The sequence below is a fragment of the Chroicocephalus ridibundus genome, chromosome 7, assembly GCF_963924245.1.
Source record: "Chroicocephalus ridibundus chromosome 7, bChrRid1.1, whole genome shotgun sequence".
NCBI lineage: Eukaryota > Metazoa > Chordata > Aves > Charadriiformes > Laridae > Chroicocephalus > Chroicocephalus ridibundus.
In genome coordinates this window covers 53,011,139-53,028,767 of record NC_086290.1, presented here as the reverse complement: position 1 = coordinate 53,028,767, position 17,629 = coordinate 53,011,139, and the positions used below count along the sequence as shown (strand labels likewise).

Below are 17,629 nucleotides of genomic sequence, written 5' to 3'. Positions count from 1 at the left end.
GCATGCTCCGCCTCAGCGGCTTCGCTGTGCGCTCCGCGCACGCTCCGTGCGAGGAGCGAGGGGGGCGGGCGCGCACTGCGCAAGCGCGGCCCCAGCCCCGCGCCCGTCCGCCCGGCGCTGTCCCTACTGCGCATGCGCACTTCGGCATCGGCCAATGCCCGAAGGGGTTGTGCGCCTGCGCGGTGCCCAGAGCCGGGGCGGGGGCGCATGCGCGCTGCGGGCCGGGCAGCCGGTGATGGCGGCCGTGGCGGAGTTGGGGGGTGCGGGCCCATGAGGCGGCCCAGGCCTCGCGCACCCAGCACAGCCAGGAAGGGGCGGCGGCGCCGCGGCTCGCACCCGCGCCATGGCGGGCGTCTTCGACATCGATCTGGACCAGCCTGAGGACGCGGGTTCGGACGAGGAGCTGGAGGAGGGGGTGAGAGGGGGGAGCGCGGCGCGGGGAGGGAGCGGGAGGCCGTGGCGGGGAGCGGCGCCGGGGGCCAGGCCTGAGGGGAGGGAGCAGGAAGGTGGCCGGGGGGCATCTCGCCGGCGGCCGAGCCCGGCGGGGCCGCCGCGGAGGCGGGCGGGGGCCGCGCTGAGGCGGAGCGCGGCGCCGGCCGCCGCCCTGGGCCGCGCAGGTGAGGCGGCCCCGGCCGCGCCCTGCCCGGGGAGAGCCCGGGGAGGCTCCGCGCCTGGCCCGGCCCCGGGAGGCGGCCGGGGAGTTGCCATCCGGGCGAAGGGAGCGCGGAGCAGGCAGCCGGCGAGCAGGGTTTCCCCGGCGAGGGCGGGCGGCCAGCGGTTGCCCTCCGGCGGGCGGGGGCTGCGCCCGACCTGCCGGAGCTTTTCCCCTTGGAAGTTTTGCGCTGGATTTCCCAGCCCAAGTGCCGCAGCGGGGTTGGGTTTGTTGTCTTTTTTCTTTTTTTTTTTTTTTTCTTTTCTTTTTTCCTTCTCGTCACATGTTTTAACGTCAGTGCAGAAACGCTAATCTTTCTGGAGCTGTATAAAGTCGTTGCTCTAGCGCCAAAATTAAAAGCAGAGCTTTAAAATGCTGCGGCAGACGTCGGTATGGATCAGCGTGCATCTCCATCTCATGCTTCCACCTTGTAATCTGTAGTTTGTCGTTTTGTAACATTTGGATAGATTCTGTGAAGGTTTTGGGGGAAATTTCTTACGAGATCTCTGTTTATATTTTTCTAGTGCCACTGTTGCTTTTTTATATTGCTTTGTATATTAAACATTTGCTATTGCTTAAACTGCTACTGCATTTATTTTTTGCCGTTTAAATACTAATGACGTTGGAGTCTTTGAGATAACCAGATACTCGGTGCCACAGTTGGAATACCCGCACTGCATATCATCTGTAGAGATGTTGTTTGACAGCTGAAGGCTTGAACGCTTCTCGACCTGCAGGAAAAAGCACTGTCTGTCACCTCAATAATCAATAAAGTACTTGGCTTAAAAAACCACGTTGCTTGCATCACGCTGTTAATGTTGCCAAGAACAGGCTCGAAGGGGAGGGTGGCAAGAAAGTTGAATTTGTTCTCGCTCACGTTCCAATAATTCAGCCTTAGAGAATAATTTTTAAAAATTCATTGCTTATTGTAGATTTTTAAAAATTTCTGTGACTGAAATTTTCATGGCAGAACTGTGGGCATGAATGCACGTTGGCAGCCTCATTTGGTTCTCAGGTGCCTTTTGGAAAACAGATAAACGAGGATTAGAATGGACTTGAAATTAAAACAGAACTGGAAAGCAGGGGATGTAAGAGCACGAAAGGAGGGAAAGCGTCAGGAAAGTGTGAAGGGAAAAATGTTTTGCTGAGTGTGATGTCTGTAGGTGCTGTGCCTGTCTTACAAGGATCAGAAAGACATTGCAGGCAGAGCAGCTGGGATCATTGAACTGGACGTGTGCAGGGTGTAAAGCCTGGACTGTCTTGTCTGGTCTCTGTGGTGGTACCTGCTGAAAGCCTGGTTGTAGCAGGAGCAGATCAGCTGGAGTTTTGAAAGGCACAGTCGTTCTAGAAAATCTGAAGAATTGTTTAAATGGAGTGTTTACTCATAAGCCATAGGGTTGTTTGCATTAATTATTATGGAGAAAAAAAACAGCCTTAATTTTTGTGTTTGTGATAAATGAAACAATAAGTATAGGCTGAATGACTGCTAGCCTTCCTGCCAGAATACCGTTGCATTCCTTGGTTTTGTGAAATGAGAAGAAATCCTGAAGGTAGCAGAATGGTGTCTAAAGTGAATTTTGCTCACGTTAATACAGAGAATGAACAACATAGTTCACAGGGGTGAGAATAGCGTGTGTAAACTTTGCCAGAACCATTGAGTAACTTGGGTTGTTGTTCTAGGAACGTGATGGATGTTTATTCTCTGTGTTTGTTGAATTTTTTTTTAATTCGTTTGTTGGCATCTAAAGGTAGGGTCAAGGGCAGCTTCAGTGGGTTTTATTGTGAAAGAGATGTCAATAAGCAGGATTTCTCTAATAAATATTATCAAGAGGACACAAGCTAGCAACTCTCTGACCTGGAAACGAACTTTTGGACTCCATAATTGCTTGTGGTGCTAGTAGGTGGAACCAGGAGTTAAATTCCCATTTAGATCGCCCACCAAAATAAACCAGCCTCTCTAAACTTTTAAGTGGTTTCGAAGCTATTGAAAGTTTCTGTTTTTCTCTGGTTAGTGTTTTCACGTATATAATACTTAAAAATGCGCTCCTTGGCCTCTCTGCTTTTTGGAGGTCTCTGGATATTTATTTTTTTTTCCCTTCTGATTCTCTGAATTTCACATGTCACTCGATATATCGGTATTCAGTCTGTAGATTCCAGGCTGTCTCTCACTAACTTGTAGGTATTATTTTACGTACATGTTTTTAAAAATAAAAATGTTAAGGTATAGTCTAAAGCTCATTAGAAGCTTGCCCATTAAATTCTATTTGTATTCATTCCAGCTGTCTGCTTGGTTTGCACTTCTTTTGCCATGTAGAGCCACAGTTATAGGGACGTATTATCTTGCATAAGGGATCAAGTTGAAAATTCTTTGAAGAAAATTCCGCTTTAAAATTGAACTGTGTTCTTTAATGGTGACTAGTTCTGATGTTGAAGTGCTTGAGCTTTCTTTAATAATATTTGCATGCATTAATTTATCTGATTATTGTTCAGAAAAAGTTATTTAACATCAGAGTAAAGCTTAATTCTTTCATTACTACTGTGATTTGATTATTATCAATGAAACCTCTCAGTGGATTATTTGTTTCTAGTGCATATGAATTTCCGTTCATCTATTCACGTAATTTTTACTATTGTTCTAATTTCCATAATACAGTAATAGGATTTAAAAATTCATATGTAAGAGCAATTGTAAAAAAAAAAAGTAGTACCTTAACATTTTTCAAATTCACTTGGTGGTGTGTGTAATCGTTACCTCTAATATTAAAGTGATTAACGATGTGTCAAGTAAAACAGTGGTTCCATGTGTCACTGCTTGAGATATGTGGAAGCACCGCAAATCTTGCACAGAATTTTTTAAGATTTCTTATCTTCTGCGGATAATTATTCCTGACCTTTAGGCTTATTTAATTATATAATATAAATTACAATGATATATATAACTGTATATATATAGATATAAAATTTAGAAATTGTAAAACACATCAGTGCATTTATTTTAACACTGCTTTTTTTCCGTTGTTATAATTAATCTTCCTTTTACCCCTCCCATCCCCAGGGTCAATTAAGTGAGAGCATGGACCATGGAGGAGTTGGCCAATATGACCTGTAAGTTGCTGCTAGAAAATGTTCTGTACCATTCATGCCAACTACATATGACTTCTAATTTTGTCACATTGTTAAGTTAAATAGAAAATTTTGTCATTCTTGTTCAATTTTGAGTTGTTTCTAGTCGTTTCACTATTTCTTCACATTAAAATTTGTGAATTGTATCTTGAAATAAAATAATAATAATAAAATAAATTCTGGCGAAACTTTCTGTTGTCTTTTAATCCTTGTTTCTCCTAACGTTATATATTGTGCTTGAATAATGTCTGTAATACCGATGTAATGCACTGTCTGCAGAACATTGTATGTTCTGTTCATTTTATAAAGGCTGCGGTTGCAGATTTGCATAGCGGTCTGGAGCAGATAAGAATTCAGAAGTTCTGATTTGAAGTTCCCGAGACAGCTACCTTTAGTGTTACTTCATTTATAGATTTCCAGATTGTTCATCATACCGTGTTGTGAGAAGAAAGCAGGGATAGTTAAAACAGTTCAGTTACATTGACTTTGGCAGGATCAATCTGTTAGCCTTTTGCAGAACTGCTGCATAATTTAGAAGCATCATTAAATTATGGTTCAGTCTTTTGTGGCATGTTCAGAGTTGTGAGACTTACTTTTTTACAATGTTTTCTGCAAGATATATAGAAGTCTTGCCATGACCGTTGGGGCTGCTGAATGTGATCTGAAACTTAAACGCACCTTATGGCCTTGCTTTTGTTTGAGGTCTTGTAGGAATATCTAAGTCAGTTAGAGGCTTTGGTCTTTTAAACTTGATTCTGGTGTAATACAGAGATTTATTATGCATTAAAATGAAGGAATCTGAAGGAAATCTTGATACTATAAATCCCCAAAATGTGAGGTAATCTTTCTGTGCAACTTACTGCTTTGCACACACCCAAATAAAATTTCTGATGCTGAGAATTCTCCAGATCTCCAGAGCAGTCATTCGGTTATGTCAGATACAGTGTATGCTTTTCAGGAAGTAATTTGCTTGCTTACTTTCATTTGATCATTTTTGAGTATCAGGTAGTCTTATATTCTTGTTTCGGTTTTATCCAGTGGCATGGAACATTGTGAAAAATTTGAGATTTCAGAAACTAGTGTAAACAGAGGTCCAGAAAAGATCCGACCAGAGTGCTTTGAGTTACTGCGCGTACTTGGCAAAGGTGGCTATGGAAAGGTAAGGAACTCTTTTCTACAGAGGTAAATCCATTACGCTCAAGGCGGTTAAAGTGCTCGCTTGCCGCCTCTTCCCATCCTGTTTTCTGAAAGTTCGTTCTACCAGGAGGGAACCTCAGGGCTGCCGAGGTTGGTGTCGTGGGAGCGAGGTCACTGGCAGAGCCTCGCCAGCTGGTGGCAGTAGAAAATGTCCCAAACTGGTTCTGGTTGAAATCACTAGCCCTTCTCCTTCAGGCAGCCTGGCAGTTTGTAGGTGATCTCATCTCTCTTTCGCAGAACTTTTGTTTTTAACTTAAAACGGCGAACGCGGTCATAAATACCTGATTGCTTTTGTATTGGTGTTGTGTAGGTATTTCAAGTACGAAAAGTAACTGGAGCAAACACCGGGAAAATATTTGCCATGAAAGTTCTTAAAAAGGTAACCTGAATGTTCACGTTTCACTACTGTCTGAATCTGAAAAAAATCTTTCCCGCTCTTTAGCTGTTACAATTATCTAATTACATAATATACCTAAAATTAAACTTTATCTGTGATATATATACCATTGTTATCTGGGTACAGTTGGAATTATAATTAGTCTTTAACTAAATTATTTTGTATGTGTAGTTCTTAGCAGCTAATTTAAATAGCTCAGGAGATGCCTTCCATCCTAAATTACTGTGTGATTCTATGAAATAAATAGATAATTAAATTTCCACAAGAAGCCTATCGTGTTATGTATATATTGTGGTGAAATTTTCTTTTTATTATGTTGCTGAGTCATTTATAAAAGTCTGCCTTGTTTAGCACGTTCTTGTGCTCACGTATCTCTGCTTTTTGTAGGCAATGATTGTAAGGAATGCAAAGGATACGGCTCACACAAAAGCAGAGCGGAATATACTGGAGGAAGTGAAACATCCCTTCATCGTAGACTTAATTTATGCCTTTCAGACTGGTGGAAAACTCTACCTCATCCTTGAGTATCTCAGCGGTCAGTATATGAAATTCTGTTACCTGCTTCTTGGTATCTTCCGTAACTGACAATTTGATTTCTTTCTCTACTGATAAAAGGCCAGCTAACTATTGGTGTGGTGTCTTAAAAATGTAAAATAGGTTAGTATTAAAAATACGTAGAATAACATAAATAGACCTTCTAATTCAATATAATAAAGATGAATGAAACATAAAATAGTTATTTTTCGTGATAGTACAGGAGAGGAGACTTGTAATTCTTTTGTGTTACACTTAGATCCTGTGCAGTCATACGCAGTACCTGAGGCTTTAGTCCTGGCAGGTTCTTTGCGAAACAAGAAAGCGTTATCTTTATTTCACGCATAGGGAAACTGACACAGATTAGAAGCAATTTGCTCAAGTTATAACAGTAGGAAAAAGACAGAGACAGAAATGCTGTTATCTTTTTCAGCATGCTGTTGTGATTTCTTTTGGCATTTCTTTAGTTGATAGAATTCTGAGAATAACAGAATAGTAAATTCTTAGTTCTTTTTTATGAAACAACTTTCTGCGGAGCAGGACAAAATACCTGCAGTTTTTCTAGAAAATAGACTTTTGACTGACTAAATATGATAGAGTGTACTTCAATAGAGAATAATCTCATTTTTCTCATGACAGGAGGAGAACTATTTATGCAGTTAGAGAGGGAAGGGATATTTATGGAAGACACGGCTTGGTAAGTGAAACTATTATCGTGAATTAATAGGCTTGGGTTTTGGTTTTTTTTTTCCAAGTGCTTAAATGGTATATTCTGACTTGAAAAACTGTAACTACTCACTCATTTCATAGTCTCGTGAAAAGAGCAGTTAACTGGTTTTGGGAAGACGTATGTGTTCTGTACTTACCAGTTTGTGCCAGTCCTACTACAGAAGCAGGTCCATTGCTGGTTGCCGAGTGAGGTCGTATTCCACAGGGTTGTGGTGAAGGAGGTGCTTTGGGTGTTGGAGAAAAAAGGCTGTGAAAGACTTGCTGTAAATGCACTTTGTTGTTGTTGTTCTTGATCCGCATGCAGTTTTACCAGCTAGGTACAGAATTTCCAAGTCACTGTAATGGCTGTACTCTAACGATCAGATGTGTGACATGGTAATTCTAATGAAGGAGAAAAAGCCCTTTGAGTAGTGATATTTTACTTATAAACAAGTTGAAATTGTCCCTTATTGATTCGACTTCACACAACTGAATACAGTTGTATCTTTCCACAGTGCATGCTGATAATGCCTCAGAAAAGCTTTGATGGGGCTGTAATACCATTCCACAGATGGCACTCTGGCTGTGCCAGTTACCTCCTTACTTTCATTTTTTTTCCTGCAACTTTGCCATCTAGATATGGTAATACAAATTGAAGCATATTTCAACGCTAACTGGTAGATTTCAGATTCCTCCAGATATATGCACGATAAGATAGCTACTGAACAGGTAAACCTAATGCTAATGGCGTAATTTCGTAGTTCATCTGTATGCCTTTTAGCAATCCAACCTCAAAGGCATCATTGTTTCTCTCATTTATTCTCTCGTACACTTCTAATGATACTTTTAAGGAACTGTTGCTATGTACGTAATAGTCTTAGTGCTTAAGATGCTTTGCATGATTGAATACATCTAATTTTGTGGCATACATTTCCTTTCAGCTTTTACTTGGCAGAAATCTCAATGGCACTGGGGCACTTGCATCAAAAAGGAATTATCTATCGTGATCTGAAGCCAGAAAATATCATGCTTAATCATCAAGGTAGAAATATAATGACAGTTACGTTGACAGTCATTTGAAAACAATTCTTCAAAGGTCACAACACTTCACTCTTACGTGAATTTCCTTAGAACAATGGCATGTTCATTATCACTCCTGGTATAACTGAGGAATTGCCAAAGTTAATTGCTCACCCTTAAACACAGCTTCTTCAGATTTAATAGGCCATAGCAAGCTCCCAAGTTTCACGGGTATAGACACAGGCATTTTTTGAATGGTTGACTTGCTATTTCTGCAGCTCTGGAATTTTTTTTTCTACGGGGTCACTGTAAAGGACATAAAGATCTGTGTCTTCAGTGTAGTATCAGTGACGTTTTGGCCAATGGCGATGACTGAAGATGTTAGTTAGGAAAAGCGATTTAGGTAGGATGCCAAATCACCTGTAGCTGAAATGACTTGTCTCGCTGTTGACACTTTACCTGACAGTAGTAGCAATTCCTGAATGCACTGTTACGTTGAGTGTATGACACTGATTAGTCTGGCAGTCCATACCATCTCGTATTTTCGTGTTATCTTAAACCACTTATTTACTTAGTCTAAGGTTTTATACTGAATTGTTCAGGGCACTTCACAATTTCTTGAAGGTTATTCTCTGAACTTTGAAGCAAGCAGTAAAATTCACTAGCCCACTTTCTTATGTGAACAATGCTCTACAATCTTTATGTTTAAATACATTTGTCTATAAGTGAATGAGTTTTGGTTGTTTGTCTTGTTTCTCTTCAAGTGGCAATGCTTTCTGATGCAGGTATAATGCAGAGGTTTTACCTGTAAGCGTGATTACCTCATTCAGTTTTATAGCTGTATTGCTTTGTCAGACCATTGAAGATACCTGGAAGTAGTTCAGAGTTATTGCATATCCGTGTTAAAAACTGCTATTTTTTAATGTTACTTTATACAAATGTCAGAATTCTGGCAAGTCTTAAATTTTATATATTTAATTTCAGGTCATGTAAAATTGACTGACTTCGGATTATGTAAAGAATCTATTCACGATGGAACAGTCACACACACGTTCTGTGGAACAATTGAATACATGTGAGCTGCATGATGAAATAGAAAAGTATTACTCTGGTCTGGGGGTAATGGCTAAATTTTGCCTTTTTTAACTGATGGTTCGTATGTTCAGTCACTTAGGGAAATTTTACTTGATAAATGTGGTTTTATTTGAAAACTAGTAGTCAGTATTAAACTTGTTAAAATACTTTCATATTTTCAATTTTTCTGATTCTAGGGCCCCTGAAATCTTGATGAGGAGTGGGCATAATCGTGCTGTGGACTGGTGGAGTTTGGGGGCATTAATGTATGACATGCTGACTGGAGCAGTAGGTGCACAGTTATAATTGCATGTATTTCTCTTCATAGCTTTTGTAGTTACCTGTATTCTAATTCAGTTGCGTGTATAAATACATTGTATATATACAGACTGCAAGTAACAAATAACTAAAATACAGCTGCGCTTCTGTTGACTACAGTCGTGAGCTGCTCTCATCCAAAGAGTTATTTGGAAGTCCCATTTGCAGTAATTTTATCTGCTTTATAAATTACTGACGTGCGTTCTGTGTACACAAATAAGAGACCTGAACAAGTCCTATTTTTCCTCCCACTACAATGGCGCTTTTTAGCCTCCTTTCACTGGGGAGAACAGAAAGAAAACAATTGACAAGATTCTCAAGTGTAAACTCAACTTGCCTCCCTACCTCACACAAGAAGCCAGAGATCTGCTTAAAAAGGTAGAATTTTAATGAATGTCAGTACTACGCGTGTATGTAGAAAATAGAAATATAATGATACTACTATGGCTATTGAGTCCAAGCTTGTTTTATTACTAAATAAGTCGGTCTTGGTTTGCGTGGTACAGAAGGTTATTTTCCTTGAAAATACAATTGTTTTCTAACGAATGCAGATTTTTCTGATTGTTCTGTATTCGTTCTGCATGGTATTCATTCAAATGATGATTCGTATCAGAGCTAGTCTAGTCATAACAGCATAACTAACTTCGCTTTTTTGGATGTTATTTCTCATTAAGCTGCTAAAAAGAAATGCTGCCTCACGTCTAGGAGCTGGTCCTGGAGATGCTGGAGAAGTTCAGGTAACTTTCTCTTAATTCAAGAATTCTTAAATTACCTCATTGAAAATAAAGCAGCTTTGAGGGTACATCGAGGAAGGAGAGTATGTCTGTCTTGAACTGTAATGAGCAAAAAGGCAGCCACACGTGACAGCTGATCAAAATTTGAATGCTGTAAAGCTTAACAAAAGCAGCTGTCTATCTATTTGATAATTTGAGATTTGGAAAATAACATTTATTCTTTAGCTCTGTCTTCCAGTAGGTCTGGAACTTTTCTCCTAGTTGCACAATGCTAATAGTACAGTCAGCCATATAAGAGCAATGATACTCCCGCAGTCTGATGAAAAATCTGCCAGCCCTTGCATTTACTGCAGCTCTTCCAAGGGAGAAGTGTTGTTAGTTTGCATTCAGCGTTGCGTAGTTAAAAGGTACGGCAGAGGCCTAGTTCCTGCTGCTTCCAGCTTGACTTTACTTGTGGTGAGATTAACAAAGTACTAGAGAGTTCTCTTTATTTCACAGTTCTAATAATTTGTTATTAATAGAGTGGGTTTTCATTATTTTTAGAATATCTAACTTTTGAAGTTGAAAAAATGTAGAGGTATTTTGCATGTAAACTGGCTGTTTCTAATACTTTCAAGGAAAACACGGTAGGAACACGTGTTGTCTGACTTGGAGCTATGGTATCACTTTCCAGCTCTTCCAGCCACTCTGCCGTAGCGCTGCAGAATATGTTACACTAGACCCATATGTGATTTTGCAAAGGAAGACACCACAGTGAGGGTCTGAAAAGAACATGCTTAATTCTCAGATTTCTGTGATTTATACCCAGAAGGCGGATTATGACTGTGCTGTTGCTAACTCTTGTAGGCTCACCCGTTCTTCAGACACATTAACTGGGATGAGCTGTTGGCACGAAAGGTGGAACCTCCTTTTAAACCCTTGTTGGTATGTACTCGGAATGCTGTGAGATATTCCTCGTACGCTTTTAGGAAAGGTTTTAAACAATGTGGAATCTAAAACTTTGAAACGCACACTCTTATGAACTGGAGTACCATTGATTTCTGGTACTTTAAATAGTTAAATGCATCAACTTTGGTTACTAGTTCTCAGATTTACTGTTGTCAAATTAAAGAGAGAACCTACCTGATGCAGATTTTTTTTTTCCTGAGAACTGATGCTATAACAACATTTTAAAAAAAGCTCTTTAACTCTGCACACAGTATGAAATACCGTCTGTCATGAGCGCGCTGTTCTGTCTTATTACTCTGTAGTCATGGTACTCATCCCTCACTAGAATAGGATCTCACTTTTTTATGTGAGAAGGTGGCAAAAATCAGCTAAAAGCTGATTTAGCCTTCTGTTAATTCTTCTGCGGGAAGAAGGTTCTGCTTCAGTTTTAGTTCCTCCTGCTTTTAATCTGGAGGTTAAACAGACTCACAAGTGCAGTTGTCTCTGAATTTCTGCTTCTAAGCATTGTACAGTAAGTCAACACTTAGTTGAAACTAAGATGATAAATAGTTGCTAAGCAAAAGTAAGTGAAGTCACCTAATTAAGCATGTTTTGCTTATTAATATTTACAGTGCATCTTGTGCATTATAGGCAGTAATTAAATTTTATCTCAAACCAGTGATGTGATGAATAAGCCTCTATTATCCTATCTTACATTTTGATGCTGTGGAGTGTGTCTCTTTTTCCCTCTGCGTACAATTAGCTACAGCAGCAACGGGTATTGCCACCCCAGTAGCTCCCAACTGTGAGAAATCTCACTTTAAACTGACTTAGGCATCACTAATGTCGAGCATACTACAGCAGGGGGACCTGGACCTTTTTTTTCCCTCACCGTTTTGAAGGATATTCAGAGTGACACAAGACTGATATTTCCAAACAAATGATCTGAAGATAGTTTGGGGTTTTTCTGTTATTGGCAGATATTACGAAAGTTACTTGCACACACCGGATGGTTTTTGAAAATGTGCTTCTGTGACTGCATGAAGGCCTGCACAAATGAATACATACTGCCTTTTCAGTTACACTTAGGAATTACAGAAGGGATCTTGGAATTATGTCCGTTCTTTCAGTGAATTAAACAATATTCTTCATAGTCACTTATTCCAGAGTTGTCCTCTATCCCTCACAGTATAAACACTTTTATATCTGCAAAAATGGGATCAAATTTTCTGGAGAGGCTTCCAAAAACTAATGGTTGCAACGGTTCTATGCTGGTTGTGACGAGGGCTGAACTTGCAAAAAACTGGCATTGTATTTCTAAAAGTTTTTGTTTGTAATTTGAGAAATTTTTTTAAGGCATCTTTTTAATTTGTGTTCCTTTTTGATCCATAATTTTTGCCCCTCCCCCTTGCCTTTATTTCTCAGTGTCAGTGCCCATAGTGACCTCCCACTGGCAGCGACAGGATTCCGACACCACTCCAGGGTTTTACTACAGCAGAGCTCTGCCAAAAACCTATGGAATGAACTCCATCCAGAGGCTACACTGATCACCGCTAAGCCATTTGGTTGATATCTGTAATATAAACCCTTAATCATTTTGTTTTTGCAAAGCAATCTGAAGAGGATGTGAGCCAGTTTGACTCAAAGTTTACACGTCAGACACCAGTTGATAGCCCAGATGACTCTACTCTCAGTGAAAGTGCCAACCAGGTCTTTCTGGTAAGTGAGCCAGGGACAGGTCGGTAGCTCTGGGGAGGTTTGTTGTGTTACTTGCAAACAGCAGGGCATTTCAGGTAAATTAATTCTATTGAATCTTAACACCCGATACTTGAAGCAAACTATTGTAATTTTAAACACACATTCCGCAACAGGTTTGAAACGCCTAAGGGCTTTGAAAATACTTAGTTCGATTATTGCTGACGCTTTCTTTATATAGATAAAACACCCAGCAAATGTTGCTTACTTTCTGGAATGTCAGCATTCTGATTCAGAATTGCATTATGAACCCTGAACATGTGATTGCTTTCATAGTCATGCAGAGAGAACAATGGCCATTCTATAGATCAGAATTAATTAAATTGAGCATGCCCGTGGGAATTTGTGATCTGAGTAGAAATATCTGGGGTGTGTAGGCACTCGGCTGAGGAATTCCCTAAAGTCCTGCTGTTTGCTTCAGGAAGTGAGTAGAAGTTCATATGTCTGTATTTTACTCTCCTTTTTTATAATTCTCATTTCCTATTTCATGACAATCAGAACTGCACAAGTGCTCATAAATGTAAATCTTGCCTTTGAGTTACAATACATTCATTCCTGTTTTGCAGGGTTTTACGTATGTGGCTCCATCTGTACTTGAAAGCGTAAAAGAGAAATTTTCTTTTGAACCAAAAATCCGATCACCTCGCAGATTCATAGGTAGCCCTAGGACACCAGTCAGGTATCTTTTTTCTTTTTTTTTCTTTTTTCTTTTTTTTTATAAAACACTTTTTTGGCAAGTAGTTGAAATAGATCTGCACTAGAAATAAAAAATGCGGCCTTTCTTCTCAGGAAGCCCATCACTTGCATTAGAAATGCAGCATCGATCGTATTTTACAAACCACACTATTAGAGACAAATCTATGGTGTTTGGCAGCACAAGAAGTACTAATTTGCTTTTGCTATTCAACGCTGATACAGCCTCACAGTCTGGTGACTTTGGTACACCATTCCACTAGAACTGTTTCAGAACATCCTAAGTACTTATGTGCCGCTAAAGAATCACATTAGTACAGCAAATTCCTTCTGCAGTCACCTAGAAATATATCCTCACTACTCAAATGAGAGAATTTTACTTTACAAGAGACGGTGGTAGAAGCTAGAGACGGAAACTCTCTCAAACTTGTGGAAGTGGAAGGAAGAATTATGAATGCTTCTCAATAGGCGTTTGAGTGCAGCTTCCTGCAGAGTAAAGGACGTACCTTGGTGCTGTGTGTATCTTCATCTCTGATTTTTATATTTCTTGTTTTAAAGCCCTGTAAAGTTTTCCCCTGGGGAATTCTGGGGAAGAGGTGCTTCTGCCAGCGCATCAAATACTCAGACACCTGTGGAATATCCAATGGAGACAAGTGGAATAGAACAAATGGATGTGACAGTCTGTGGAGAGGCCTCAGCACCGCTTCCAATCCGGCAACCAAACTCTGGGCCATATAAAAAACAAGCTTTTCCCATGATTTCCAAACGACCAGAGCACTTGCGCATGAATCTATGACAACACCATTTTTTTTAAGCCTTTGAAGGTGGAAAACAAAGAACGGACATAAGCCCCCTTGAAGTTGAAATACGAGGGCTTGTATGGTTTACTTTTAAAAAGTGACAGTATCAAAGAGTCAGTCATTGCACAGAGCGACTTGGAAAGCAAAGAAAAATGGATTTTTTTTTTTTTTTTCTGTCAATCAATGGTGCATAAAAAACTTTAGAAAATGGTATTGCAGAACTCTAGGCACATCATCTAACTGATTCGCAGTGACATCTTCTCACCTTATCAAGGATTTTTCAGCTCAATAGCTTGAAACTGACAGTATTAAGGGTCAGGATGTTGCTTCGGAATCACTGGTCTAGTCGTGAATGTGTCAAGGAGGGTTAGCCCTTTCACTAGGCAAAGTATGAAATGCCTATATGCTTGCGTCTGAGGAATAATTAGCATGGAAGCTTGGTTAAGCTGTTTCCTACAATGGGGTGGAATCAAAGATGAAAGATAAAATTAATTGGTATTTCACATTCAAAACTTAATGAGTTTTTTATATATATAAAAATATATATTTTTCAAATAGATTTTTTTGATTCAGCTCATTATGGAACGTATCCCAAAATTAAAAATGCAAAGTAATTGGTTGCTGTGAAGAAAGTAAAGGCTCTAGTTCTGATTCTTCTCCTCATGAAACAACAAATCAATAAGCGAATCACTCAATGACCAGCTTGGCAATGTGGGGTGGGAGAGAACTGTTTCACTTGCTTCCCCAGCTGAAATACCTGTTCCTGCAAAGACAAATGGATCTAATCAAACGGCAATGCTGCTATGTTCTAGGCTTAACTGGAAGCCACGGGCTCACATACGTGTCCTGCTTATTTCATCCTTGTCCTCAGCAGACATTTCACTGGGAAACATCACTTCTGTATACGCTAGTCCTTAGATGGAGACAGCCGAATACGTTCAGGTTCTTACCCATAGAAAAGATCAGGAAAAAGTGCATCGGAATTACACAGTCAGTGGAAACGTATAGGAAACATCACAGGAAACATATCCAAATTCTACCTAATATAAGGAAACAAACCTTTTTGTAACCAGTGGGTAAGAATTTGAGGATTTCTTTTTTTAAAATAAAATTTTGCTGATGGGAGTTCCCTGCCATTATACATTTCTAAATTTATCAACATTTTTTTCTATGCTGAGGCAATAAATTTGCTGATTGTATGAGAAAAGTGTTAAATGGCCTTTCAGTGAATGTCTTCCACAGTGGGTCAGAACTTTAGCAACTTAATTTAGGAAACATGTTCTAAGGACACTATTTATGTTTTTGAAATTGTCACAATCTGTACAAATGACTTACAGGTACAAAGAATAAAATAAAGGTAACTTTACCTTACTTAAATACTTCCTGCCTTAAAGAAAGCATTTCCATAAACATAGCTGGTGAAAGGGTTAATATCTGCAGAGCTTTACACTAGTTAGAGTGTGTATGGTGTGTGCGTGTGTGTGTATATGATCATGCAACTGCATACAAGTCCTGTCACTTTTTGCCTGCCACGCGTTGCATTATCTTTAGTCAAACTGTGCAAAGTCTACTTCTAGCGTTTCACAACAGTAGGGATTTTTTGATAGATTCTGCTTACTCTGTGTATACTGAATCTTTTTGAGCCATAGGATCCAAGCCATAAAACTCTCTAAGCAAGTTGAATCCAATTAGTGCTGTTCTCTAAAATTCGCAAGGCAGAAGGATTCATCGATACCTTCTTGATGCTAACAAAGAACCAACAAAAAAGATGGTTATGATTGAGCAAAAATGAGTTGGGTTTTTTTTCTTCCTATAAGCCTTTTGTTGGAAAATATTTTTTTTTTTTTTTTATTTAGTTTTAGAAGGAAAATCAAGTTACCTTATAGCGACACAAATGGTACTGGAAGATTGCCATTTTTCATTTGGCAATAGGGCCACTGGTGACATGTTGTGAAACTGAAATCAAAGTGCTCACGCGTGTTTGTATTATGCATATTTGCAAATACGCAACACTTCAAGCAGTGCCTCTCTCTGCCCCTTGTTAACGTCGGTTTCCTAACATGTTTACTGAACATAAAGGAACTTAGTTTAAAAAAAAAAAGAATTTTTTTTCTTTTGAGGCAGATCTCTCTTGGTCCTAGTTACAGCTAACAGTTGCTTTTTGGTTGGCTGGATATAATTGTCCAGTAGAATTGGTTAAATATGGCTGGCAAGAATGGCAAGAGTTGTTTGTCTGAGTTCACTGATTAATTACAGATACAATTCATCGGTTTTAAAAGCAAATTTCATGTACTGTCAATGTTTCATCCCATAGATTATAAGTTTAATTCCCTACCATAACTGTGAAACTTCTGGAGTGTGACTCAGACAGCAAGCACACACTATGCAATATGGTTTATCCTGTATTTATTTGTAAAAATATCAGACATAGATCCTCTATATATATATGATAGTGTCAAAATTACTATTCGTGAACGATAAGGGGAGTGGAGTTCTAGCTCCTGTCTGGCTATTTCAGATAAGTGCAGAATGCATTGAATATTGGAGAGCTTAACAAGTGCTTTCTTTTGTTCATTTAAAAATGTCTTAAATTTTTCATTAGAGTATAGAATCTTATTTTTTTTATTTTGTACAAGCTGCGCTTTTTTAATTATAATCACTGAAAAATTCACTATAATTTGATTTTATAGGATTTTTGTAGCATTACAAAAATATAGTAAAACTGAGGTTAATACCTGTTGTGGCTAACCATATAAAAGTATTAAATCTTAAACTTGAACAAAAGTCATATTTTTTTTTACTAGATGTTAAATAGGGGACTATTTTGTTCTGCAGGTCATTATCACAAAAGGTTTATAGGTCAGCTGTGTTACCAGCAGTTTTTCTTTTCCCATTTGATGCAGAAACTATTCTGGTATAAGATATTCAGAATTTCATAATTTTTCTCTGTGGGAGTGATGCATACATTTGATGCCATTCGTGTACTAAATTGTAATTTTGGGAATGCTGGAATAATTCCTACCAAGACTGTCTTAATTGTGCCATCTGACATTTGAATGTCATCCTGGTATTAGCTCATAATAAAAGATAAAAATAAATGAGTCAATTGTTCTTTTGAATATCCCTTTTTTTTTGGGTCTTGCTATCTAAAAGCTGAACTGCTGGAGAACATTTAATACTTGAGTCCACTCTAACTATACAGTGGATGTTTACTTTGGGTCTCTTTTCTTTTTAATATTAACTCCCAACCTGCTCTCACTGTTAAACAAAAAGTGCATCAAACACGGAGGGAGACTATTCTGTTGTTCTCAGGACAGATGCTTGGGTTTGGGTTGTTTATTTAAAATTCTGTCTCTACAGCAGGCCAGTTGCTGTTTCATTTTCCCAGTTTAGAGGGAAATCCTTTACCCTAAGGGGTAAAGGAGGAGGAGAAGTTACTAAGAACAAGGCAAATTACTTAAATATTCTTCCTGCGGATCCTTGATGATATGATATACTGTATGCAGCTCCTATGTATGAACTTCTACAGATTGTTCTCTTCTAGATTAGCTTGGCTTTGTAGCTGTCTTCAAGAAACAAACTTCAGCTGCCTTAGTAGAAATAAAGGTAATCCCTATTCTGTTTTTCATCTTTCACAGTTTACTGGAACTAAATGCGCTCAACTGCTGAATAAGATGGATGTGAATAGCAATTAAAT

At 39.2% G+C, this 17,629-nt stretch overlaps 1 protein-coding gene across 2 annotated transcripts; it reads left to right on the top strand.

Moving 5' to 3' along the window:
- The first annotated feature begins 197 nt into the window (after window positions 1-197).
- RPS6KB1 (ribosomal protein S6 kinase B1) lies at window positions 198-17,033 on the top strand. Of its 2 annotated transcripts, XM_063342348.1 has the most exons (15): window positions 198-415; window positions 3,708-3,757; window positions 4,814-4,934; window positions 5,283-5,351; window positions 5,757-5,904; window positions 6,543-6,600; window positions 7,553-7,653; window positions 8,616-8,706; window positions 8,903-8,993; window positions 9,294-9,401; window positions 9,698-9,760; window positions 10,604-10,681; window positions 12,296-12,403; window positions 13,006-13,118; window positions 13,691-17,033. In XM_063342348.1, the coding sequence occupies exons 1-15, from the start codon at window positions 344-346 to the stop codon at window positions 13,926-13,928; spliced, it is 1,509 nt and encodes a 502-aa protein (XP_063198418.1). In that variant the 5' UTR covers window positions 198-343; the 3' UTR covers window positions 13,929-17,033. The 2 variants fall into 2 exon arrangements, with proteins under 2 accessions (XP_063198418.1, XP_063198419.1); XM_063342349.1 differs by lacking the exon at window positions 9,294-9,401.
- The last annotated feature ends 596 nt before the right edge of the window (window positions 17,034-17,629 follow it).

Coding starts and splice junctions, on each gene's coding strand:
- RPS6KB1 (XM_063342348.1), top strand. CDS start 344: ATGGCGGGCGTCTTCGACATCGATCTGGACCAGCCTGAGGACGCGGGT. Junction 8,707..8,902: donor TGTGGAACAATTGAATACAT/GTGAGCTGCATG, acceptor TTCTGATTCTAG/GGCCCCTGAAATCTTGATGA. Junction 9,402..9,697: donor CCAGAGATCTGCTTAAAAAG/GTAGAATTTTAA, acceptor TTTCTCATTAAG/CTGCTAAAAAGAAATGCTGC.